The sequence below is a fragment of the Ptychodera flava genome, chromosome 15 (assembly GCF_041260155.1).
Source record: "Ptychodera flava strain L36383 chromosome 15, AS_Pfla_20210202, whole genome shotgun sequence".
In the NCBI taxonomy this organism is placed as follows: domain Eukaryota; kingdom Metazoa; phylum Hemichordata; class Enteropneusta; family Ptychoderidae; genus Ptychodera; species Ptychodera flava.
Window position 1 is genome coordinate 39,864,325 of NC_091942.1, and position 27,814 is coordinate 39,892,138.

Genomic DNA, 27,814 nt, shown 5'->3' on the forward strand with positions numbered 1-27,814 from the left:
AAAGACATTTAGCAGTATCATGTTGATTAATTACTAATTTTAATATGTGATAACCTTTTCAAATTAGTGTGATATGTCTAGAAATACTGCATCAAATTTGATGAAACTGGGTACAGGTGTTGAACTCTCAGTACTGTAACAGTGTACAAAGACATTTAGCAGTATCATGTTGATTAATTACTAATTTGAATATGTGATAACCTTTTCAAATTACTGTGATATGTCTAGAAATACTGCATCAAATTTGATGAAACTAATGGTGCAGATGTTTATTTCACAGTGTTGCAATAGCTTGCAAAGACATTGATCTATATCATGTCAATTAAATGGCAATGTATGTTTAATGAGAATTCATAATTAAGGTGATGTACATGATGCGGCAAATTCAACAAAACATGGCACAAATTTAGAATTCGCAGTAGTGCAATAGTGTGCAAAGCCACTGAGTGGTACCAAGTCAATGAAATGCTTGTTTGCATATTTGTTGAACTTTCTTAATCAGTGTGATGTCTAGAAATACTGCATCAAATTTGATAAAACATGGTATAAATGTTGATTTTACTGTGTTGTGACAGCATGCAAAGATATTTAGCAGTATCAGGTCAATTACCTGCAGATTTACGTATTTAAGGAATTTTCTTATTCTTAATAAATGTGATAATGCATCAAATTTGGTGAAACTTGGTAGATATGTTGGTCTCATAGTGTTTTAATTGAATGCAATGACCAGTAATGCTAACTTTTGATAACATTTTCACCATTTGTATTTTGAATGTTAACCATAGTTCATTGTTCTATTCCCCAACGCATGTTGATATACAAAGTATTCAGCGCATCAACTCAGTCCATATGTGTGTAAGTAAACTGCATTGTTATTGTTGAAAAGTGACCTCTGGTCTGGACAAGAATTCAAATATCAACAATAACCATGCATATTTTTATACATATGTACGCTAAGTTGAAAAACTGAATAGTGAGTGTTTTAACATATATTTGGAGTTGAATACAAAGTCGCAATTGATATATAAAATGAAAATAATGAAAAAATAATTAAAAGTTATCATCATGCACTGGTGTAATGACCTTTTATAATTAGAGTGACAGTCCAGATTGGCTTTAAATTTTCACCACCCTAGTATGGCCTAATCCGTTGTTTTTTGTAGTAAAGCTGGGTCTCTGAACAGAGAAAGAATGTCTATGATTAGTGATTTATAGCCTGAATGACTGCACTAAATCTGATGAAACTTGTTGCAGATGTTGGTCATACAAAAGATTTGATCATACAAAAGATTGAACAGTCAAGAAAGGCATAGCAGTATCAATAGCTAATTATAGTCTCCACTGCAGTGAACATAGGGGCATTTTAGGTTCATCTCGGGCATTCTGATTTTTAGTCCTTTGGACCCTGTGGGTCCAAAGTACTAATGTGATGGCACCGCATATATGCCCTATATATTGCACCATATGATGTGGACGGAGGCATCTCAGAAACGCCGTGCTTCAGTAACTTTTTCTGAAATTTGGTCTGATGGTCACTCGGGCACATATCTCAAACAGTCTTTTTTTTTTATTGAATCATTTTAAAGTCACTTTTTTAGCTTTTTTATGAAAACCAGTATTTTCAATTTGTCCTCAACACCACCAACTTGATCACTTTGATGTTTGGCATGGATGTTCATATACAGTAGTTGAAATGCCGTCAGAAATGTTCAAAGTTTGGTGATACATGCTTTGTATTATTTTTAAATGATACTTTTATTCATTTTTACTGTATATTTAGTTGATTTTTACTCACTTCTGCTAAAGCTACCGTCTGCGCATGTGCACAACTGTAGGACAAAATCTGAGTTGGAGAATCAAAATGGACGCCATCTTGTTTCTCGGTCTGGTCACACAGTGATGGTACTTTTGCCGCTATCGTGTGCTTTTTGATACGAAAGGCACCTTTGATTGAATGATGGCCTCCGTAGGCGATAATCACCGGATACCGGCAAATCTATTTCTTTGGCAGCAGACATATAGGCAGGCATATATTTTGCACAGACTCAGAAGCTAGCAGTGAATATGCAAGCAGTGTGACTACAGTCTCCCCGAAAGGACTGATTTCAGGGAGCATCAAGCCGCCTTGACAAGGGAACTTAATGGCAAGTGATGGCATCATGGTGGCAGTGATGGCGTTGTGGCGTATTTATGGCGCTCAAGGTCATTGCTGTCGATATGCCAGAGCTCTGCTGTCTATACACAAATTACCACTTTCGAGTAGCAGACATGTTTACATTGCATAAATGGGAAATATGATTGAGGTGAGGGTCATTCATGCCAAAACACATGCATCGTGCCAGATGACTGCATAGCTACAAAACACAAGAGCACTACCCTATTGTGGTTTAAGAATTCAAAATAAAAAGCGTTGCGGTACCATTTTTTTTTGGCATAGAAGATAAACTTCTGTCAACTGGTATCACAACAAAATTTCATCTGCAGGGTGATATTTAGTGTCACTCCATGGTTGGGTGCCACTCCATTGTTTGGTGTCACACCATGCTGTGTGTTACATGTATATTGCTAATCATGGTTTGATTAACAGATTGTGCTGTGGTCATCCTGCTGTGAAATTACATTATGTCTGACATGTATATTAAAACATTCACATTAACATTTAAATGTGGCAAAATTTACTAATAACCACTTTTTTTTTGGTTCTAGATATTAATGAATGTGAAAGTGGTCCCTGTGTTAATGGTATTTGTGTGGATTCAATCAATCAATACAGCTGTACATGTTTCCCTGGTTGGACTGGTACTAACTGTAATGTTGGTATGTCTTGCTATTATCTATTTTTTGCAATATGTCTCACACAGAGTACAGTCACACAATCTACCTGTAAATACAGTATTGATTCCAAACAGGTGGTATTGAGAAACTGTGAAATCATGAGATTTTCCTCAACGACATACAAACTTTATGATATCTAGTCAATAATTTATGAGCAGGGATGTTCCTGGCAGAGTTATCAAGTAAATCAAACATTGTCAAAGGTGTTGACAGTGCAACAAAATATCTTGTTGTATGCAAGTAAAAGCATTTTCATTATTGAAAGAATATTTTAATTGAATTTCTTTGTATTTGACAAAAAATTAGGGCTGATATGCAGTGTCTCGGAAGGTGTTATCCAATTGGGTGGCTGAATCATACCATGATAATTGAATAACACACATAGACTTCCTAAGCTGCTGTGAATAGTGACTATCGACCAATCAGATAAAACTGTCCGAGCAAGCTCCACATCAACAGAAAAATTATGTTCAGAAAGTTGTAGAGTACATTTATAAAATTTTGAGATACACAAGGTATTGCTTTTCACTTTTTGATTTTGTTGCTGTTTTACTGTAGCAGTATGTACCAGTAAATTACTAATTTCACAAAAGATTAATTGATTTAGCTGCTTCAATTAAAATTATTTGTTTCACTAAATGCGCAAACCTTATGTCCTGTCAAAAGTGATGTTTGTTAAAAAAGGTGAAACAACAGAAAAGATGAAGAATTTCAAGTGCAACTTTTTCCTAATGCTCACAATGTTTTGAAATTTAACACAATTTAGATATTGATGAGTGTTCCAGTGACCCATGCTTGAACGGTGCACTTTGCAGTAATGGACTTAACAGCTATCAGTGTATTTGTGCCCCTGGCTTCGCTGGAACCAACTGTGAAATCAGTAAGTACCATATAAGGAAATGCAGTGACCATTTTTTTAAACACCTTCCTTCTCTATGGGCATGTCCTGTTTTTCTTGATTCAGGTATAATGTAAATTTGTAATGTAAAAATGTAAAATTGTAAATTGTTTACAAGGTATAATCTCTCAAAGCATTTGGTATATTGTAAAATTTTGTTCTTAACATTTGCATTTATATTTGTAAGCTAGTGTAATTCAAAGAAAGCAGCCACCTCATATTAACAACTATATACTGTGGTATTTTGCCAGGATAGTTGTGTAGCATAGCTTGTTTGTGACATGTTCCCATGAATACACCAGTGGGTAACAGTTTCAGTACTAATTAGCTGAGGAAAACAAGTAAAATTAGTCAAAAGTCTGTCATATAATTAGATAAATGTATTGCTCCACTCTTACAAGTGCCATTGTCTGGTAACATCATGCAAGAATGTTATTTTTAATGCCAACAGATATTGATGTAAATATACAAAACTGATTAAAAGCTGATGTTCTCTTAAAAAAACTGCATTTTGATAGACCACTGATTTGTAATATATTCATCATTCAGGCACTCTTGTAATCTGAGCAAGTGAGAGTGTCGTCAACTTTATGAATGTAATACATTGCACAGGATATTGGCAAGTGCATTGCTTCTTGTGAACTCCCAGGAAAAATATCAATGATAACTTACAATTATTAAAATACACCTATCAGGTGCCTATCAGGTGCCGCCAACTAAGCTGTTCGTGCAAAAAGGTGTCTGTGTGCATTTTTTCAGTGGGCGGGCAATTTTCGAAAACTTAATCAGCGGGTGGGGAGAAAAAAATTGATATTTAAAGGGGGGGGGAAGAAATGTCACTTTTTTTTAGTGGGCTGGGCGAAAATTTTGACAGCGAGTACCAGAAAATATGTACAGGGAGGGGAAAGCAGTGGCTGATAAAACTTGAGGGGGGATTAAGCGCCTAACTTAGAGGGGAGCAATGTTCCAAGGTATACTGCTAGCTGCTCGCATGGTTGTGCGTTGATCTGTGTTGCCTAGTTGGGTATCTAGTGAGCAATGGTGAATTTCAGTAGTTAGGAGAGGGCAGTGGGGAGCAATGGTCAGTCCAATTTTCACAGATGTCATACAAGTGTGACACACTAATTATGAAACTATTTACCAAAATGCAATGATAAATTTATTATTATTTTCCTTACACTGTAACTATGAATGGCCCTGTGCTGTAAATTACACAATATCTTCAGTAGAATTACCTGATGAGTTTGAACAGGATCTGTTATGCTGTCAATTAACTTGGTTTTGCAGATGTCAATGAATGTAACAGTAATCCATGCGCTAATAATGCACTGTGTGTTGATGGTGTCAATGGCTATACTTGTCATGCCTAGATGGTTGGACTGGAGTAACCTGTCTTACAAGTATGTGTACGATATTGTTCACTGTTTATGTTATTATTTGCAAAAGGACTTAACATTTTCCCATGTTGAATTCTCTTCTGCTTGGTTAAAGCACAGACAAAGAGAAAAACCCTTGTGTGTCGTTAAAGCCATGTACCTTCTCCTAAGAATGCTTGCATTAATTTTGATATAACCATCAGAACTAATATTTATGTAAAAGTTAAAAGCGTAAACACGTGATTGTTTCATGAATTGAAGACAAAGATTGATTTTGTAAGCTTTCCATTGAATGTCCTGTATCAAAAAGCAAGCATCACTATTTCCAAGTATCACCAATGAATTGAAGTTACTAAACAATATAATCATTTTGTGATATTTTTATGTATTCACATATAAATGTTATGTCAGCAGAGTCGGATTTGCATGATGAGAATGTCTCAGTTGTTGTTTATAGATTTGAAAGTAATGATCTCTACATGTATCTTTATGATGAGAATACTCTGACAGGCCAGAAGACAATGTTTGTATAGACTCAAAAATTTTAGATTATTCTAGCTTATTTAAATTTTGATTTTGTGTGATTTTGTGTTATGAAGTTGAAATTTGAAAGAATTATGAAAAATAAGCATTATGTTTGATATTTACAGACATTGATGAATGTTCCAGTAATCCATGTGTGAATGGAGGGACGTGCACTGATTTAATCAATGGCTATTATTGTAGCTGTTTGTCAGGCTGGCAAGGCATCAACTGTGATATCGGTAAGTTATTTCAAGCAACAACTTACATATTGATTTTGTAGGACTGATCTTTCTTTAATGAACAATAAATTCATTAACAATGTGTTATTCAATGTCAATGGAAACTTTGTGGAGATAAGTTAGTTCACTGTCATGCGGAAAACTTTGGTTATCCATAGTCTACAAGGAAAGTTGTACCTGAGTTTGAGTTAAAAATTCACTATTTTACCAGAGCTCATTTTGTTTCAAATACAGAATTGATAAATTTGTATCATTCATCATGTTACACTAATTATTATCTTCATTGTTTTGTAGATTACAATGAATGTGTCAGCAATCCATGTGTCAATGGAGCAACCTGTGTCAATGGACAGAATGAATTCAGCTGTATCTGTGCTCCAGGATGGCAAGGCATCAGGTGTCAAACAGGTCAATTCCATGTCATATCTTTGTAATGTGACAATTTGAATTATACAGTAAATGATTTCATACTCTGATCATGGAATAAATTTCCGTTTGTTTGGAAATATTCTGTCAACTCTTTCTGTAGGGTTAATGATGCATTTGTTGGTTTCTAGTTGCTGACTAATGTATGGCATCTGTGTAGCACTGGATGTCTACACTAATTGTCTTACTACACATCTAGTTGCTCTATGATGTACATTTCATTCAATTCCTGGTATGTTTCAGTTCCAAAACTCATTTCTGTGTCAAAACCATGTTTTTGCCTTTCTCATCTACACCCTTCAATAATTTGTCAGGAGAAGACAAGGCTTTTTTGATTTTCACCTCATACTGAATTTTTTGCAATGTTCCCCTCGCTCAAAGATTCTGCCTACTAGATTTAGCACTGTAACATTGCTGCTCAGAAATTCAGTATTTACAATGATATCATACCAGTACATTAATGGTGCAAATACAGCAATCTGATTGGTTGAGACGCGAAAAGAACCGTGGTATATTGGTGATATACCACGGCTGGCATAAACGCGGGCTCTCAACTTGAGCAAAAATCCGTCTATAACGTTGCGCGCTATAAGTTCAATATACTGGTATGATATAATAGCAATAAATCACACCGAGCGACTGTATACCACTCGATTTTGACCAGTTCACTTCATATATGCACTCGCTATCGCTCGTGCATGTATGTCATGAACTGGTCAAAATCTCGTGGTATACCATCGCTGGGTGTGCTCTATTGCTTAATCATTTCTTTCTATACCATGCACAGATATTGATGAATGTGACAGTGATCCATGTCAAAACAACGGAGTGTGTATAAATGGCTTGAACAATTTTAGATGTATCTGTACACCGGGCTGGACTGGAACTCAGTGTGACAGTGGTAAGTATTTTATTGATAAACATTGAGATCTATGAATACCAACCACATTACTTAATACAACAATGTGTATCACTGTTACATTTTAAAAAGCAACAAAGAACTCCATTCACGGGATTACAATTGAATAAGGTTTCCTCAAAATCATAACTGTCATCTTTCCATAGATTTTTACCATTTATATTAGCTATTTGAATTTAGTGTTCTATTTGCATATGAAGTGAAAAACTTCTTCATTAATTTGTCATTCATTTCAGACATTGATGAATGTGAAAGTAATCCATGTCAGAATGGTGCTACGTGTGTCAATGGTAGAAACTCATACAGTTGCTCTTGTGTAGCAGGATGGAGTGGAACACATTGTGAAATAGGTAACATTAGGTCGTAACATGGAATATTGTCATATCGTAATATTAGAATATATGTCATTTGCACGTCAAATACAATGCGTCAGCCAATAGGATAACAAATGATTTAATGATCAATTTAATTTAACCCATCTGAAACATTCAGAGAAGCTGAAGGCCTCTGGCTCAGGAAAAAACAACAGTACACACATAGTCAGCTGTTTTCATATACAGTTCTACAGAGTAAGTACCAATTTGAATAGAAAGTTTGCAGATTGATGAGGGTTGTGCGGGCATATTTCAGCAGGTGCTTTGTATTTGAATCAGTCTTACAATTACACTTCTCAAATTGTCACCCTCCATCTGTCCTCTTTCTCTGCAGTCTACTTACCAAAGCAAAACATGGGATTATACTTCATGTGCATTTTGTACACTTCATTGTGATTGTGTATTTGTATGATTATGATCTATACATGTACATTGTACATTGAAAATGCATTTATCACAGCTGCATCTTTTAGTATTTAGTGTATTTACCGTTTACATCACATGTTGATTATTTTGCTATACGTAATCATGCATTAATGTTGTTTTGTTAATACTTTCCTAAAGACTCAATGTTAATCTTTCATACTAGCTGTCTTCTGTCTTGCAAACTTACAAACAATCATTAAAATTCAAATTATGTAGTGTTATCTTGCAACAGAAGTGTACCCTACCGTACAGTAGCTGAGTTAAACAAGATTTTAAAGGTGCCTTTAATGGTAACTCCTGGGCTAATGTCAGCCATGTATAATTTTTGAAATAAAATTTGACAAATTATGAAAATCTTGATATCTTCATCATGTCCTTCAACTTATTTGAAGTGATGATTTTCAAAGTACCAGGAACTTCTATTAATCACTTTATGGTATTTTTGATCTGATGTTTAAGCTAGATCCTCATTATCTCATAGTTGGATATAATTATTGGAATTATTTGTACAGTGATCAGTGCCTATGACAATTGTTTTGCTTGTTAATAGTTAATATAATATAATATAATATAATATAATATAATATAATATAATATAATTACTTCTCCATCTTAAATGTATGATAGTTCATTTCATGGGCCTTAGAACTGACAATTAATCTGCATTCTTTGTAAATCTATGAAGCTGAATGAGTTTGACACTTACCAGAAAGAGTAACAATGCAGATAATTTGCATAACAAAGCTTGAGATATATTCATGTTCTGGAATAATCAATTTAAATGAAACTAGGCCTGGGTCGTGGTTTTGTGCAGCATTTTTTGCTGCATGCTGCTGGTAATGGTTACCTCAACAGTGATAGGATGTGCCGACACGTTTACTTAATGTTCTGTTTTGTTTTTGTTGTGAATTCTTTTAGCAGACTAACATAACATCTGATAGCTCATACATGTATCTACTGTGAATTATGTGTCTTCAATTGTGTCCGTGTATGTTTTGTGTTGCCTTGGTTACTTGTAGATATTAATGAATGCAATAGCAATCCATGCGTGAATGGTGTCTGTGTTAATGAAGTCAATTCCTACAGCTGTACATGCAGACCTGGATGGCAAGGAACCCATTGTGAAATAGGTCAGTTCTTTAAGGTTTCATCAAGTTTAAGGCAGTATGCTCCTAACAAGTGAAAGACATAAAATTTTGCTCAAACTTTCCGCAGTAAAACTTTACCATTCGTTTTTGCAATCAAGAATAAAAATCAGAGGTCAATGTGCAAAAGTTGGTATTACAGAAACAAATTGCTCAATTTTTACTGATATTTGAAAGTCACAATGGCCACCATCCCTGTGTTAACTCTATGCATGTAGAAATATTAAATTCTCAATTTTTGTATAAGTAATTTGGTAAAAACTTTGTTTGCTCTATGAGTTCACATGAATGGCAGACCTTTTAAAAAAGTATTTTAAGAACAATTGAGTCTGAATATCTGTCCCTGAGATGCTTTCTACCTTTAATAAAAATTGTGAATACTACTGTGATAACTCTACTTTTATAGACATATTGCATTCAATTTTCCAAAAATCAAAGAACAGATGTACCATTAATACTTTATGTGCATTTTTTTGTTTTGGAAGGCAAGCATGATCATGTTTATCTGTTGAAGGAATGTAAGACTTTGAACTTCAGTTTCCATGGAAAATTAAAACAGGAACACCTCGTTAATCCTTTAAAGGCGGAACCTCCCTTTAAAAAGGCGCGAAACTATGGTGGTGTTCATTGTGTAAGTGGACACCAAACAGGCAACACGCAGGCACTCGCTCCAGAAAATGCCACTTTTTAGTTTTTTCTTGCCGCAAAAACGCAGACAGACTGTAAAGCGCTCAGCGCGAAGCTGCTGCCGATCGAAGTCTGTGGTTATATTCAAATTCTAACGTGACTGGAAGACGATTTTTTAGGAAATTCGACCTTTGGTGGTGGGGAATCAATGACCGTTCGCGATTTGAACTGACCGTCAATCAAACGCTTGTATAAACTCTGTCTGCAGGATTAGCAAAATGTGACAAAAGGTTGTTATCAGTTTGTGTAATTAATGTTATAGAAATCAAACATCATACTGGCCAAGTGTTTGACTGGGAGGAGAACTCCACTAATGCGAGAACCTGGGATTGAAAATTGCGGCGTTAACTCACTTCCTTAGATGGAAAACCACATGTTTAATATATTTGAATGTCAGCCATCTCATCAATATCATGATTCTTGTTGAAAACATCTGATTCACAATTGTATTTGCAGAAATTCAAGAGTGTGCCAGTGCCCCATGTCAGAATGGTGCTGCATGTATTGATCTAATAGGCAACTATATCTGTCAGTGTGTTGCTGGCTATGATGGTGTTAACTGTGAGAGAGGTATGTGTACCATAAAATATAACATATACAGAGCATAAGTTTTTCACTCTCTATTGCTTTATGTACAAGTAAATTTAATACTGTTTCATGAAGCTGTAAGACTGAACTAGTTTCGTGGTTGGTAGCTTTAATACAAAAATACTGAAGAGTTTTCTAATATTAGGCCCTATGAGCAAATAAATAGTGATTTCTGCCAAGTGTAATGAAAATACCAGTGAACAAAGTAGAAGTGTTGGTATGATGTACAAGTAGTACAAATATATTTTGACACTCAATCATGTCTTACATTCTGACGGGCAGCTATATCGCGGCAGTGTCGTAAATGTTGCAGTTACAAAACTTTTAATGAAAACATTCATTGATCCAGAATTGGAGCACAGATCGTGAGCGCAAATTGAAATGTGCTAGTGCAGAGTTGGGGCACAGACTATCGATTTCTGATACCTGTTAAATCCCATTAAAGAACCTAAGAACAGGTGTAGACATGTCATCTGCTGATTACTTGTTTAAATTGAATACAACTCTTTCTTAAACTAAACTTATCATGAAAGAAGCCCATATTGTACATCCTTTTTCTCTTAATTATTAAATGAAGTGTTTTTTAAATGAACACAAAAACAGAAGCTGTATTTCAGCAAGATTTTGGTACACATGTGAGGTACTTAGTTACTTTAATATTACAGAGACAGTCTTTGTTAAATGTTTCTCTGAGAACACATGTCTCCTATTCATAGATATCGATGAATGTGCAAGTTTTCCCTGTGCCAATGGTGGCACATGTACTCAAGGTGTGAATGAATTCAACTGTACCTGCAGAGCTGGATGGACCGGCATACAATGCCAATTCGGTAAGGTTATGACATTATCACCTCCATAAACAGCAGTTGTCCTATGCATTACAGCATACCATCAGTATCAAATCAATTCTTGCTCATTGTCTCAGCATTTTGATAAAATCATCTGTCAGTCTTTCTACACATTTTATTGCTTGGTCATTGTGACTGAAGGCAGACAACTTATAAAACTTTGCTCGTTCAATTTGCATTTTAAGCTTTCAAAATATTAATGGGTGATTATGGCTTTGCTATAATCATGTTAACGTCTGGAGGGACACGGGGAGAAGGGTTTAGACCTTGCTAAGTATGGGTCACCATGCACCACTACTTCTACTGCTTGCTGGATGCACTGGAGACGTAACCTTATCTACCAACCGCCTTCAAATCGTTATCTAAACAACTTGCGTCACCCTTGCCACGTCATTATCCATGCGCATATCAGTATGATCAAAGCCACAGATCGTCCATTTCAACTTCTGCCACGCTCAAGTTCACACCACAAAATTCACCATGCCAAAACCGAAGAAAAGCAGGGGCCGCGCACAGGCGGCCACCCGTACATCGGCGAGGGCGAAGAGACGCCCAGCGCACCTCGGCAAATACCTAGTACCCCAGTCAGTATACCGACGGAAACCACACCAACCAACCCTGCCAGCGGCGTGCCGACAACCGCCACAGCGGCAGCCGATCCAGGTATGTCAGACCACGTCGCCAACTAATAGAAACCGGCATCGCAAGCGCCGTTGATTCAATCCGACGGGAACTACGGCAGCCAACTACCAACACTACAGCACCGGCGCCTATCCCGACGCCCAACCTGCAAGTCCAGCCAACTGATACAGTCGTTGGTGCACTATCACCTGCTTCACTCATCGCCGCCGGGCCGACGACGCTCGCCGCTCCGTCCAGCTCGGTGCTTACTCAAGCCCACCCAAGCAATAATCTTGCTAATCGTAAGGATATCAACTCGCCATTACAGCTGCCCCACCTGACTCGACCACCAGTGGTGGCGCTGCGCACATCACCCTACCGATGGCAGCGCACCTCATAACAACAACCTGGACAATATGGCTGCGCCCTACGCTCAACCCGCCAGCCAGCCGGTCACAATGCACCGCCATGGCGCCCATCACCTAGCGCCGGGCCAACGGGCAAATCCTCTGCAGCAATACCCCCAGCCGACATGCTACTGCCATACGTCGATCAATCAACACTCAACGCCTTGGCTAACCTCGGTAAGTTCATCGAATTTGGTGACTTACACCCGGATGCCCTAGCTCCCAACTCAACCCAGGCTACCAAGACACAAGTAGCTTTCGATCCAGACAACCGTGGCGTAGCCACATTCACAACCGAGGTGAAGCGGAAAACTATCGACGACTTTGACACCTGGTTACAGTGCTTCCTCGTCTTTTTCTTATATCGAACATTCTACTTCCCACATTTGGCGATCCCCATGACCACCTACCTTCGTTTCATCGCCTCCAAAGCTGCCGCCTACAAGCCGGAGGCCTGGCTCACGTACGACAATTCTTCCGCCTGTACGCTGCTCGTTACCCAGACAGGGCCAACTGGAGCAAGCCAAACCCAGACCTCAATTTCCAGCACTTCCTCAACCAGCCACACCCCCTGCGCCCTTCCTGCTTCGCCTGTGGCCAACATGGTCATGTGAAGACCGACTGCCCAAACCTACGCAGCAGCGATACCAACCCATACTACTGGGAGAGCTCAGCGAACAAGAAACAGTACGACGAACCTCAGGTATGTCGATCTCTCAACCGAGGCTCATGCAAGACCCCCTGCCAATATGGCAGGCTACACAAGTGCTCCGTGTGTAACGCGACTGACCATAATGCTTTGCAACACCACCAAGGCACCAGACAAGAGACCCCCCAGCCCTTTCGAGGGAGCGACCATCCACACAGCGACAATCGCAATGCTACAGCCGACGACACCAATCAACCTCACTAAGCTTCCAGCTGCCCTGCACGACCACCAGCATAAACAATTCACAGCCAGCCTCATCCACGACCTCACCCATGGTGCCGACATCAGCTCCAGTGAAAACCAAACACCGCGCTACACCCGCAACGCCATTCAGCAACGATCAACCTGGATACCGTCTCCACCGCAATAACAAACGAACTGCACCTGGCCCACACAATTGGCCCATTCGCCGTGCCTCCTCTGCCATGGGATGGCAAGAGAATGGAAAGAGATGTACCCAATATTAGTCGCCTGTTCAATTTGGGGACACGGCTTCCGCGGTGGTGCCGCCACAACCACCGCCGAAGCCGGCTTACCAGGCTGGCTCATAAAGACACTGGGCAGATGGAGGAGTGACGGGTACCAGATCTACATCACGACACCATAGGAGACCCTCGACGTAGTACCGAAGGTACTCGCAATTTGCCAACAATTTGACGTAGGACTCTGTTCTCGGTGGACAATACCAACGATGTAATGGCTCTACGACAAGGTTAACGACACCATAGGAGACCCTCGACGTAGTACCGAAGGTACTCGCAATTTGCCAACAATTTGACGTAGGACTCTGTTCTCGGTGGACAATACCAACGATGTAATGGCTCTATAGAGACATGAAACGTTAGGAACAATGAACATATACTATGAGAAATCTCCCAATGACGCATGGTCACCACCGGGGGGGGGGGGGGGGGGGTGCTTTACTGCCGCACCGCAGTCATGCATGCCCGCGGTTTGGCCATAATTTGGGGGGGTACTGTCATGGGTCTGCTGCGGGCGACTGGTAGCACGTTGCCCGATGCACGGTACCAATAACCCGGTACCGCCATCCAGACCGCTATGACGCCTCGTTGCCCCGCCATGGCAGTACATGCATAACCCGGATTTCGGCCAAACACTTGTCTCCGTGTCGTTCCTTTGCGTTAATGGGTGATTATGGCTTTGCTATAATCATTGTTAACGTCTGGAGGGACACGGGGAGAAGGGTTTAGACCTTGCTAAGTATGGGTCACCATGCACCACTACTTCTACTGCTTGCTGGATGCACTGGAGACGTAACCTTGTCTACATACCGCCTTCAAATCGTTATCTAAACAACTTGCGTCACCCTTGCCACGTCATTATCCATGCGCATATCAGTATGATCAAAGCCACAGATCGTCCATTTCAACTTCTGCCACGCTCAAGTTCACACCACAAAATTCCCACCCACCCTCCACTAGAAAAAAAAAAAAAAAAAGCCTTGCGCAGGCTAGCAGCTCACAATAAAAGATACTGTATGTCTCTATATCGCTAACTTTACATAATAAAGTTCCAGGGGGGTACTGTCATGGGTCTGCTGCGGGCGACTGGTAGCACGTTGCCCGATGCACGGTACCAATAACCCGTACCGCCATCCAGGCCGCTATGACGCCTCGTTGCCCCCGCCATGGCAGTACATGCATAACCCGGATTTCGGCCAAAACACTTGTCTCCGTGTCGTTCCTTTGCGTTAAAAAGAGATATAATGTTTGTGAATCACTGCCAGTGCAAGGTATGACCATTCATATTTATATGACAATCAAAAGATTGCTTATTTGTATTACTTTTGTATACTTGTGTGCGAGATGTTTTGTGCCATAATTATTATCCAGTATACCATTTCAAAATATGAAAACTTGTAAGACTGGTTAAAAGTTACAGAATATTAAAAGCCTTGTAAAAATTATGCAAACAAATAGCAGTGCTGCTTGTAAAAAGTCTGAGATTTCAGTACATGCAGTTTTCAATGCAGTTCTGACATTGTTGATATGACTTTTAATTCTAACTCTCATATTAATTTCTACAGATGTAAATGAATGTGGCAGTATACCTTGTCAAAATAATGGCATATGCTTGAATCAGAACAACAGATACAGTTGTGTCTGTATCAATGGTTGGACTGGTATCAACTGTGAAATAGGTATTGTATCAATTATCTTCATTCGTGTTTGTCAGTTTTTGCCACAGTGAAACAGGAATAAGATTTCTTGCAGGAATTTTAGAACTGCAAAAATCTATAGTGCTTTGGTAGGCACCAACAAATTCCATATGTAACTTGACACAAATGCATATATTTGAAGATCATTTGCAAAGTAATTTGTCCAGAACACAAACATGACAAAATGAAATACCATAACATCCTACATGTACACAGGTTGTTAATGTAATCAAACCTGGGCTTAAAAAGGTCAGGGATCGGTGATTAACACAGAGTTAACTAATAGGTGGGTCTTTTTTGAGAAGAGTTGTGTATCATGAGTGTGTTGGAAACACTTGTGATCATTTACAGTATATCTGCGTAATCTGTTTTCCCTCAAATAACACCAGCAGACTAATATAAGTATATGGCCTTTATTTCCCAGGTTCACGTCAGTTATGTCTTGGCAATAATTCTAAAAAAATAAAAAAAATCAAATTAATCATCGTACAAAACAGGATCTGCTTGTGGATGTACTGCAAGTACATAAGTAAATGTAATATCATCAGGAAGAGTTGTCTGCACTGAATGCCATGTATATATTGGCATGGCACATAGCAAAATGATCATCAAAAACGAAAGAATATTTCAAAAAATTACAGATGACCCAAAATTGGCAATTTCTCATGGTTACAGTAAATAGAAAATTACCAATGAAACTAATTTTATCTGAACATTGATGTAGGCAGTAGGTGAATAGAAAAACCAATTGGTACAGATAAAATACAAAATTGGTAAGTTCACGACATCACATACGGGTCCAGACTTCCATGAATCTCATGTTCACGATAGCCATATTGACAATTGCGGTCAGCTTCTCGCTTGCTTCATAGGTACTTCAAGTATTTCCAATGTTTTTAGGAAACATTTGTAAATGTCCAACTGAAATTAACAACAAATCAGGTGCATCTTTGTTATTGAGGGAATCTGTAGTGTGACTCTATGAACTATCATTTGGCCTTTACAAGGTCAGTAAAACTGGCTTGCAGCCACCTTGAACTGATGGAGAAAAAGTTTCAACTGTTCAGATGTCTTTCATGCTCTGTTTTGTTCTTCATACAAAAAAGAGTTCAAATGTTACTATGCTGGCACTAGTTGTACATCCAAACCTTCTAAAAATGACATCTTTCCATTAATTACTCACGCACAGTTTGTGTGGCCATTTTCAGGTGAAACATGTCCAAAATGAAAAGTACCGTACCATATGTCTGGCCATAGAGTTTTTAGGGGCAATGTAAATAATACGCTTTCCTCGATTCAGTATAATAATTTTTATGCTGTAGCTGTTTTCCATGTCAATACAAACCAAGGAGTTTGCCTACTGTTTTTTGAAAAAGAAAAAAAAAGGGCACCCGCCTTCCATAAGAATATATCAAACAATTTACTTATTGTCTTCTTGCAAGCTCACATCCGAAAAAGGTTAATTATTATGAAGTCACCACACTGTAGACCCTGGTCAGGGTTTTGTTAACCCTTTGAGCGCCAAAGTCAATTTTTTTCACCTTTATAAAATATACCAAACTCAATATTTTTCAGATTTTTGCCAAAATTTTGATAAAAACCTGTATCCAACAAAATGTGATGTCCATTTGGTCCAAAATTATCAAAAAAATTACAAAAAAATTCATTAAAATGGTAAAATGTTGCAGCAGTAAAATTTTGGTGGGAAAAATAACAGCGCTCAAAGGGTTATAAAAAAGCAACCCTGCCCTGGTCATGGATGTAAAAAATAGAAGGATACAGGACAGTCCTTTGATCCTTTGTTCAAGGGATAGTTGCCGCCGATTCGTTATCTCGTAATCCCGTAACGGGATTAGCGTGTTATTTTATACATAGCGTGCCTTCGGGTTGTCGTCGGTAAACGTCGAGTCTTTCCGTGCATTACCACAGACAGCGTAAAAAATAGCGTCTTTCGTGCCAGTAATGTTGTTGTAGCAATACTACGACCTTTTTCTATCTTAACGATGATATGCGGCTCATCGAGGAGGAAAACAATCGATTACATCGCTCCTGGCTCACTTTCTGTCTCACGTAAACACGGTATAACAAGAACTGCGCATGTGTAATAACCTTTACCCTTCTTGAACAATGCCTCAACCCGTGCAGAATGGTGACGCGACGCAATGAACTTCGGCGAAAAAATCACCAGGGAATTTTCGGCCAGGTACTCAGATCGCCAAACATGACCAGACAGGAAAGTCTTTATATATGACTTTAGTTTTGGCGTAACAGTTCTTTCAGCAGTGTCTTTGAACGTCTGGAAACGTGAAACGGGTGAACCATGGCATGAACGACAAACGCATTTGCACGCAATCCTATGGGGACAAACTATCGGCGTACCGCAAATATAGCCCAACTTTAGAATACGATAACTTCAACGGCCAGGGGAACCAGCACTTAGGACAAACATTTTTTAAGCGTTCATACCTTGAACCTCCTAATTAAGAAAAAATCAGACTCCGCGGTTTGATACTTTGTAAGTTAGAGTAATTTTACGATCAGGGGACTTTATCCAAGTCGGTTCAAAAGAATAGTCATAACTTGGTCAAATATGCGTCGATTTTCTCAGTCTTTGGTTTGTTTGAGCTCTGTTCAGTCTGGGCATTCAACACAAGCAATTTCACAAGTTTGAAAGGTTTTTTTATGAATTTGGCAACAATAATTTGATGTACACGATATTGTGAGTGAAGTGGGTGTGTCTGAGCCGTCCTGATCGCGGCAACCATGCCACAACTTCAAAGACCAGCGTAGACAAAGAAATAACAATAGGTGTGAAAGGGATTATAGGGCTGTCCTGTATCCTTCTATTTTTTACATCCATGCCCTGGTAAAGGAGAGACCATGACTGCACAAAGTTTTCACCCTTTATGTGCGATATATATCCAAGTGCACACACCATCTGTTTACATTGTAATTATTCTGGTATGCACATGCAGCAAATGTTTGAGCAGTTTACACCTCTGCCTATCAGTAAATGATTGATAGTTGTTTGAATCAAGTAACAACTTTCCTAAGGGTCCTTCCCTTTATTACAAAGATGATTTCCCCCAAATCTTTGTAATTTAAAAATTTGTTGTGAAAGTTTGCTGGTACCTGTATAGCTAGGTGTTTATGAAACCAGATACATGCATAGAATGCCATAAGTTTCGTTTGAAAGTCATTTTATACCAGGCCAATTTTCATAGAGTGATTGATCTTATTGTTGCCAGTTTGTCATTCAAGTGCCATCATGAATTTCCATTTTGTTTGCATCCCTGTTATAATCTGCACCAGGATTTAACATAGTGCTAACACCTAAATTGTTGTTGAACTGTTATCTCTGACTTTTATCTTGTAGAAATTGATGAATGTGCCAGTAGTCCATGTCTTCACAATGGTACCTGCGTTGATTTGAGAAACTCATACATGTGTGATTGTGTGATTGGACGACAAGGTGACAACTGTGAAATAGGTAATAAAATGTGTCAATGTTCAAAGATATTCATCAGCTTGGCAGATTAAATGTCACTTTAAAGTTTTTGAAACACAAGCAGTCAATGTTTGCAGCGTATTGAGCTTTCGATCTGTCATGGACGACGATCTTCATCAGAATGACAAAAAGAAATGAATAATTTCTTGTCGACCACTATGGCGGTGTGATCAACTGATTGTAAATATGGGGTATTTCAAGATAGTTGGTATGACCTATGAACACTGCATCTGAAACACATGCCAAATGTGGTACTTCAATGCTCCACAGAATAATTTATTTTTACAGTTAATCTATTGGATGTGAATTGGAAAATGATTAATAATCCAAAATTATGAAATAGTTTTAGATGAGTCACTTTGTGGATTGATAAAATATTTCATATCATATATTGATGTGAGTGGAAAAGTGAATGATTTTTTATTCCAATGCTTGGTAGTGCACTGTGATCAACTGAATGTTACTGGAGCATAAGCTTTCATTCCAGTAAAATTCGCTTGATAATAGCATACTACCAAACCCTAAATTATATTGTGTTGATGATCAACATGTTGTCTTTTGCTAAATTCAATGCATATAACATTTGGTATGAAAAAAGCCCACAGTCTGTGTTTGCACCTTAAAGGTATTCGGTCACCTGTATTTTAATAGCCAATCACATATTTTACGCGGGTGGCCGTTTTTTAAAGAGGGCGCCTCCACACGACCAGCCATGGCATACTTAGCAGCGTCGTCTGCATGTTCTTTGACGTATCAAATATGGAGGACCGACAGCTACAGGTGTTACGGGGTAGTACGCTAAGCCCCGCCCCTTTACCATATATGGAATATGCAAATTTACAGTGACCATGTACCTTAAACCGTTTGAGCGCTGCAATTTTTCTCACCTGCAAAACTATAATGTGCAACATTCTACCAATTTTGTGAATTTTTCTCTAATTTTTTTGACAATTTGGACCAAATGAACATCACATTTTATTAGCTTCAGATTTTTATCAAAATTTTAGCAAAAATTAGAAAAAATTTGACTGGTGTATATTTGATACAGGCGACAAAAATTGACTTTGGTGCTCAAGTGGTTAATAATTTAGGTGAATTGATCTTGGGTGTTCAAGGTAAAAACTGCACAAAGGTGCCTGAGGCTTCATGGATTTGGCTGTGTTATAGAAAATGCAGCCATGTCCTTGATGAGCTTTGACATATGAAATTTATGATTTGTTTCTACGATATTTCCAGACTACAAGAGCTCCACAACTTTTAATGTGTACTTCTTGCTATTTATTTCATTGAATGCATGCATGCAGAAATATTTCAACTTTCATTATCTGTAATTTTTTTTTGCATTTTCAGACTGAAATATGGGATTGCTAACAAACCCCTATCCATTGCCAAGGATGCTTTTAAGAATGATTCATTCTCAGCATAAATGTTTTCGTTATGTTCTCTGCTGGTGTCTTCTTTGTTTCTGTGTTCATCATGTCTAGTTTCAATGTTTCACCTACATCTCTTTGCTGGCCTATGCCCACTCACAATCTGTAAATGCAATTTATCTCATCAATCTGTCAAATTCATATCCATCCTTTTAGAAGGTGCTGGGTTAGTGGTAAATCTGAAAGGTGATGGGTTACCCAAATTATTCACTGCTTTTTGCTTTAGGAACTTAGGAGACTCACATTTTATCCCTGGTTGGGGATTTGCCATTATTTTGAAACATTCTGCATCATTTCTGCTCGATGGTGAAAATTTTCAGGAATTACGGAGTTATTTTCAGAATACTAGTGTGTATTTACGTTTGACCTTTTCAGATATATAATGTAGAAGCAGGCTGTGCACATCACCTTTGCATTTTTGAGCTGTTATCAGAAAATTACAGTTGGTTACAGTAAATGCTTTCTCCAAAAACAGCAACAAATTTCTTTGTGTCTTTGATGATCATAAATTGAGAACTTTATAAGAAACAGTATTAAAAATTATACTCAGTCTGAAATGTTTTATATGAATAAATGGAGTACAAATACTGTAGAAAGGCAGACTGTCAATAATGCCATACATAATTTGTGTATTAATTGCTTTCTTTGTATAGACATTGATGAATGCAGAAGTAATCCATGCTTCAACGGTGGGACATGTTTGGATCAACTAAATGGATACACATGTAGATGTTTATCTGGTTACCAAGGAGTGCACTGTGAAATAGGTCAGTGAATGCAGAGTCTTAAATTATAAAACCAACCCAATAATTGATACATATGCATATTGTGTCCACTATTTACTTATCTGACAACCAAACAAAACTTAACTTTGATCAAGCAGAAACAGGTTTTTTAGCTCACGACTGGTACATGTTTATATACCAGAGAGAGCTTATATGGTCAGTCCATTGGCATCTGTATGTATGTATGTTTATGTGCATCTATGTCCGTACATATCAAAAACTTGAAACAGCAGCACCTACACCTACAATCTTAGTATTTTGTATACAGGTGCACCTAAGGGTGATGATGTGAATTTCTTCAAATGAACATGTTAGTGTTGAAAAATGCCAATGAGATAAAAAAGACATAAGCATGCAAATTGCTTGTTTGATACGAGATACTACATAAATAGTGTTTGATATGTTGAAAAATATTGAATAAATGAGTGATCATGCAAATATTGGACCCTGGTTCTAGACACGATACATGAAACCATCATGAAAATGAATTAATGGTTATGACCATTAATTCATTTTTGGCATGGTTTCATTTAATTGGTCACCCATTCACTCAGTATCTTTCAACATGTTAAACAATATAAGTAGTATCTCATACTTTGTCCCTTTAATTTTTTGAAATTTTGTTTTCAGAGTCCTAAAATATATGTACATGTATATTGCTTGGGCTCCTTGGGAGATGATGGTTTTTGTTTGTTGCTTCCTGCCTGTGAAGTGACCTGGATGAGTCAAGTGGATATTGCAGATGTGTATGTTGCATGTTATTTTTGTTCCAATCACATGACAGATTCACTTTTTGTCTTGCCAGTAGATATAAGTTCTGTGTATTTTTTCCCCCTAGAAATCAATGAATGTGCCAGTAACCCTTGTGTGAATGGTGCCACATGTAACAACTTTGTCAATAGGTATACCTGTACATGTGTAGCAGGTTGGCAGGGTATTAACTGTGATCAAGGTAAGCTGAGTGATAACAGTATCATCTTGTTTCCAAATGGCTAGTATTTCAACAAGTCAGTAATTGGATATTTGGACTTTGCTTTTTTTTAAAACTGGTATATTCGACCCCAGTTTTAGACAAATTAAATGAAACCATGGCAAAAATGAATTAACGGTCATGACCATTAATTCATTTTCATGATGGTTTAATGAATGTTGTCTAAAACCGAGGTTGAATATAAGCACAGTCACCCATTTATTTAGTATCTTTTAACATATCAAACAATGTCAGTAGTATCTCATATCAAACAAAATTCATGAAAAATGGCTGACTTTGTCCCTTTAAGCATGGCTGCTATATTTATGGTGTGGCAAAGGTTGCAATTTTCCATATTTTTCAATACAGTGTGACTAATGATATATGTTGTTCAATGTGCAAGTTGCACCTCACACAAAGCTGTAGCTGGAATTCTGTTGCATGGAATAAAGGACTTTTGAACTTTTACGATGACACCTTTGCATAAAACGTAGGTCACTACTACAAGTCCAAAAATGTCAATTTTTTACGCTCCCATATATGCATATGTATATATGCAAATGGGAGGTATTCGTATAAGGTGGCAAAATGGCGTCTGTGTGTATGTATGTAAGTATGTATGTATGTCTGTTAGTCCGTCCACATCAAAAACTCCTAAACCGTAGCACCTACTGTCTTAGTATTCGGTGTACAGGTGCACCTAGGGGTGGAGATGTGAATTTGTTCAAATGAACATGTCAGTGCCAAAAATATGCAAATGAGGGAGAAAAAAGGAATAATCCTGCAAATGGCTAAAACTCAGTAAGCATCGGTCAGATTTGGTTGAAACTTGGTATGCAGATTTCTTTAGGTATTCTAAATTATGTGTGCAAAAATTGGGATGAAATTTGCATGTTTGTATTTTTAGGGTATTTTTTCCGTTTTTAGTCAAAAAATCTTGTTCTCTGAAATCGCTCGTCTGATTGCTATGAAACTTAATATTCATGTTCCCCAGAATGACCTCAGTCATGCTTGTACAAATTGTATTGATATTGTCATATTTGTAATTTTGGGGCAATTTTCCCTATTTTGATAAAAAAAATTTTTAATCCAAAAACTACTGATTTGATAGCTTTGATACATGTATTTGGTATACAGGTATCTAAGATTAATCTCAATATAATGTATTGAAGGTATGTTGAAACTGGCAATTTTTTTTTTATTTTGGGGGCAATTTTTGCCTTTTTTGGTCAAAAATTTTTTCTCCTAAAACTTCTGATCTGGTAGCTTTGATATTTAGTGTACAGGTTCCTAGGGTTTATGTTAATTAGATATATTTAAAATTAGGCTGAAATCTGCAATTTTGTATTTTTGGGGGCAATTTTTCTCATTTTTGGTCAAAAAATTCGTTTCTCAAAATTTACCAGTCTGATTGCTTTGATATTTAGTAAACCGGTCCTTAGGGTTAATAAGATATATTGAAATTAAGTTGAAATCCGGAATTTTGAATTTTTGGGGCAATTTTTCTCATTTGGTCAAAAATTCGTTTCTCAAAATTTCCAGTCTGATTGCTTTGATATTTAGTAAACCGGTCCTTAGGGTTAATAAGATATATTGAAATTAAGTTGAAATCCGGAATTTTGAATTTTTGGGACAACTTTGCGAAACTTTCAGTTTTACTGGGATATCTTTCATTTTGTATTTTTAAGATTATTTTTGGTAATTTTATACCTACTGGTACTAAGAGTATATAATGTGGTGATTTAGTAAGCATTTGATATGGTTAACTGTATTTGTATTGGTGTTGAAATGCGGTAAAAAAATCCTGGCAGATTTTGAAAAAATTCCAAACAAATGCCAATAAAAAATTCAGCCAGAGAAGGTTTGACAAAAAGAAAAGGTGGGAGAGTGGGGAAAAAAGAATGTACAATGGATCGGATAAAAAAGATAATGTACCTCATCGATCTTCCAGACACCATCCCTTATCAAATGGTCCACGCCGATGTATTTTTGTGCACAATTAACCATGCAGTGTATTTTAGTTTAAGATGTCAAGTTAGGTAAGGATTTGAAAGGAATAGTCAAGTTCACCACAGTTATCTCTTGTGTCATCATCCTTGTGTAATTTGTTAAGTTTGTAAGTTGTTCCAGATGTGGATGCACCAGCTGTTCTGGAAGAAAACAATGTTTACTTTTCCCTGTAGGGTTTCTGAGTTGATGATTGTATGTTGAAATTTCTCCATGTATCTGGTGTATGGGCAAAGTGTAAACATTGGTTGCATGTTGTGTATTTCAGTCTATGTCAAATATTGTAAATGAAAAATCAAGAACAGTTTACTGTGTGCTTGTAAAAGATAACATATTTGTCAATACATAAACTGCCTTGCAGATTGATTGTCTTAAAGGTTATCACAGAAGTAGAAAAGGAAAAGAAACTAATCAAATTGCTGTAACATATTCACTCTCAGTGCCTGTATAGGCCTATACTTAACTATTTTATCATTACATTCAGCTGTTGTTATATCTTTATCACTCTCCATGGGCCAAGGCACACTTGGGGTCAATGTCATCACTCTGTGCCAGTCTGTGTATGTCAGTCTGTCTGTATATGTATGTCCATGTTTCATACAATTGTTGACTTGTTTTGATAACTATATGGGAGCGAACAGTGATGTTGTCACTATTTTTTAACAAACTAAGCAATTTCAATGACGACTTTTTCAACAGATGTAAATGAATGTATAAGTAATCCATGTGGTAATGGAGCTACATGTATCAATGGTTTGAATTCCTGGAGTTGTGTCTGTTCCCCAGGCTGGGCAGGACTTCGTTGTCTTGATGGTGAGTGTATATTTGACGTTATGAATTACACTTCAAAACCATACATGCATCTCATCCAAAAATTAAATAACAGAGGGTGTTTTATGACAAAATAGAGAGTTAACTGTGTATATAGTCAATGCAAGTAGCCAGAATAGCAGCCAATCAAATCAATATATTAATGTGACAAGCAGAGGAATTTGATCACTTTATTGCACAACACAAAAGGGCATATTAAACACCTATTACCTGGTCATGGGGGCTATAGCCCGAATAAAGACCAGGCTATAGGTGTTTTATAACATACTACACCATATGCTCATGTTGTATTATGTTATAGTTTTTAATGTGTTTTAATATTTGTACCACAAACTATCCATTGTGACAAGTGTACTTGGCGATATTTCCACAGCAGATACAGTAGTACATGGTACCAATTTCTTCAAAAAAATATTCTAAGCATACCTAGCAACATCCTTGGTTGCACTTGAATCGTTTCAGTCAACGAGCTGTTCAAGTTCCTGCGCTGTTGGAATGGAAAATCTACCTGTTTTAGAGAGAGGCTCATCGCTCATCGCGGGCGCACATCACATTCCAGTCACCCACCATTGTTTCAAAGCTGCAGATGACACTACGGTCACGTGACTGGGCTTTTTTCCAAGTTTGGTCAAAACTGTTTCCCTAGGATAATATTTTTTCAAAAAACCCTCTGATTTCACTTTTGTCAATTCAGTGGGGACTAGACGTATCGATTTTCGTGTCACGTGACGTATTCCAGCGAATCACGACACAGAATGAGCATGTGGTGTGTTATAATAGTTTTTAAGTAAGAGAGACAATTGCATTATGTAGAATTATTCCATTTTAGTAAGGGGGATATTTTGTTTATATTGATGAGTACTTCAATACAAGGAGACAGTAAAACTTTACTTGCAGGCATGTAATGTAAGATTATTGTTCACATCCAATGATGATGTAATATTTTTTATCTTTCACTACAGCCTGATGTTTTTGTGTCTCAGATGTAATTTTTGATATATGAGGAAATTCATCTTTATGGAAGATACATGTATAAGTCATAAAGTAAAGCTGAAATGTATTATCACCAGTTATTGGTAGGGTTAGAGCAATGGCGCAAAGTGAATAAAACTGGCAAATTGGGATTTGATATCAAGTTTTGGCTGGACTGGTCAAGTTCATGAAGCTGATAATCTTGGGCCATGCATACGGTAATCATTGTTTAAGGTAGTATGCGCCTCTTAAATGAAAGTCTTAAACTTTTGCTCAAACTTTGCTCAGGGAAACTTTCAACCATGTTCTTTCAAATCAAGACTAACTTTGAGGGTCATCATTGAAGTTTGGTACTATAGAAACAAGTTACCCAATATTTACCGATATTTGAAATTCAAGATGGCTGCCATTCCTGTGTTACTCCAAGAGGAAAAACTGAATTTTCAATTTACACACAAATAAGCCACTAAAAACTTTAGTTACTCCATAAGCTTCCAAATGACCCCCCACAAGTGGCATACCAAAAAATCATTGTAAAATGTTAAATCTGAATATCTGTCCTCGAGGCACACTCTCCCTAAGAGTATATAATGACTATGAAGAAATAGACAGTATAATTGCATTTCCAAACTTTGCAATAGCATTATGGTGTGTGATGTGAATGCTTTACATTATGAGTTTTTGTTATGCTCTCTTCAATAACTGATAACATTTTTTCTCTCGCATCTTTTTTGTACCTTCTCAGATTTTAATGAATGTCAAAGTAACCCATGTCAGAATGGAGCAACTTGTGTAAATGGACAAAATATGTATACATGTCTGTGTCCTTCAGGATGGACTGGCACAACTTGTAACACAGGTATCGATTATTTGCTGTATATAGTCAATATGTATATCCATTCAGAAGTTATTAATTCCCCCAGGCCTGACCCTAAGGAAGTGATTCAATTACATCTATACTTCCAGAAAGGTATTACTGTTGATTATTTAGAAAATAATGATAGTGACTTAGGGAGGAGGTCATTTTCAAACAGGCGGTACCTCGCGCGGAGTCCGCGGTGTCCCTCTCACCCTGTCGGGACGTGAGGTAAAGCAGTTAGCGCCTTTTAATGAGTTCGCATGCATAAATTGTCCCGCGGAAAACCGCACCGTTTGGCACGTCATTAAAGCTTGTGACGTAGTCTTCCACTTGTCATATCAGTAATGGCTTTTACCGGGGTCGCAATTTAGGTTGAGTGACATCAGTGTCTATTGTTGAACGAATCAGATTGCATGTCCTCCTGGGATCCTAAAACGGTCATCTGGCAGTTCCTAAAACGCGTTCTTTAATTAGAAATCGCGTTCGGGACTTTTCAATGCGTACTGTCTGTCGAAGTGACCTAGAAAAATTGCAACACACATGCACACAAAAATGTGGAAAAAACTTCTGCAACAATGTAGCATTGCCCCAAGGGCATACGGAAGTCTTATGTAAATATTTTCGGTTCCACCGATAAATGTGTACGCCGATTGGAAAGACGCACGCAATTTTAAAACTACTATTTTCCAACTGTAACATCGGGCAGTTGATCATATTTCTAAAATAAAAATGACATCACTGATCACAAACAAACGTGATGTTGAAAAGAAAGAGACCATGGTATAACTTGACGTAAAAATCCCTGCTGGTAATGTAAGTATGTTTTCTTTCTTATAGCTAAAGGTCTATTTGTTGAACAATATTTAAGTTTTGAAGCAATAATAAAAACTACAGCTTACGTTAAATATTTTCCCCAGTGCGAAACTTTACGTCATTGTTTTAGTAATGCATAAGCTTACCAACCCGAGATCGGAGCTATCTTTTTCCCTTTCAAAAATTTGAACACAGAAGCTTGTTTGGGTGGCGAGGAACATGTTGTGATAGAAGTATGGTCCCAAGAAAATTTCTCAGAATCGGGAGCGTGTGACATGGTATAAAAAAAACAACATGCACGAACTTTGAACGTCCGACAACTCAGGCTCCCGATCCCGTTCGTCCTGTTATGTTTCTACACATCCCGATGTTATTCAAAGATTCATGGAGTTGTATTTAGATGCCTCTCGAATTAATAATGTTATCAGTTTTCTGTG

The 27,814-nt window shown here is 37.6% G+C and overlaps 1 protein-coding gene across 1 annotated transcript in view; it reads left to right on the forward strand.

The window, feature by feature from the left end:
• Window positions 1–5,075: 5,075 nt before the first annotated feature.
• The window catches only part of LOC139152170 (fibropellin-1-like), a 108,982-nt gene continuing 86,243 nt past the window's right edge, over window positions 5,076–27,814 (forward strand). Inside the window, exons 1-14 of the mRNA XM_070725291.1 lie at window positions 5,076–5,133; window positions 5,760–5,873; window positions 6,168–6,281; window positions 7,087–7,200; window positions 7,455–7,568; window positions 9,038–9,148; window positions 10,307–10,420; window positions 11,155–11,268; window positions 15,071–15,184; window positions 18,579–18,692; window positions 20,794–20,907; window positions 21,764–21,877; window positions 24,602–24,715; window positions 26,451–26,564. Of these exons, the coding sequence (XP_070581392.1) occupies window positions 18,647–18,692; window positions 20,794–20,907; window positions 21,764–21,877; window positions 24,602–24,715; window positions 26,451–26,564 (502 nt within the window). The 5' untranslated portion in view covers window positions 5,076–5,133; window positions 5,760–5,873; window positions 6,168–6,281; ... (5 more) ...; window positions 15,071–15,184; window positions 18,579–18,646. The remainder of the gene's footprint in view (window positions 5,134–5,759; window positions 5,874–6,167; window positions 6,282–7,086; window positions 7,201–7,454; window positions 7,569–9,037; window positions 9,149–10,306; window positions 10,421–11,154; window positions 11,269–15,070; window positions 15,185–18,578; window positions 18,693–20,793; window positions 20,908–21,763; window positions 21,878–24,601; window positions 24,716–26,450; window positions 26,565–27,814) is intronic.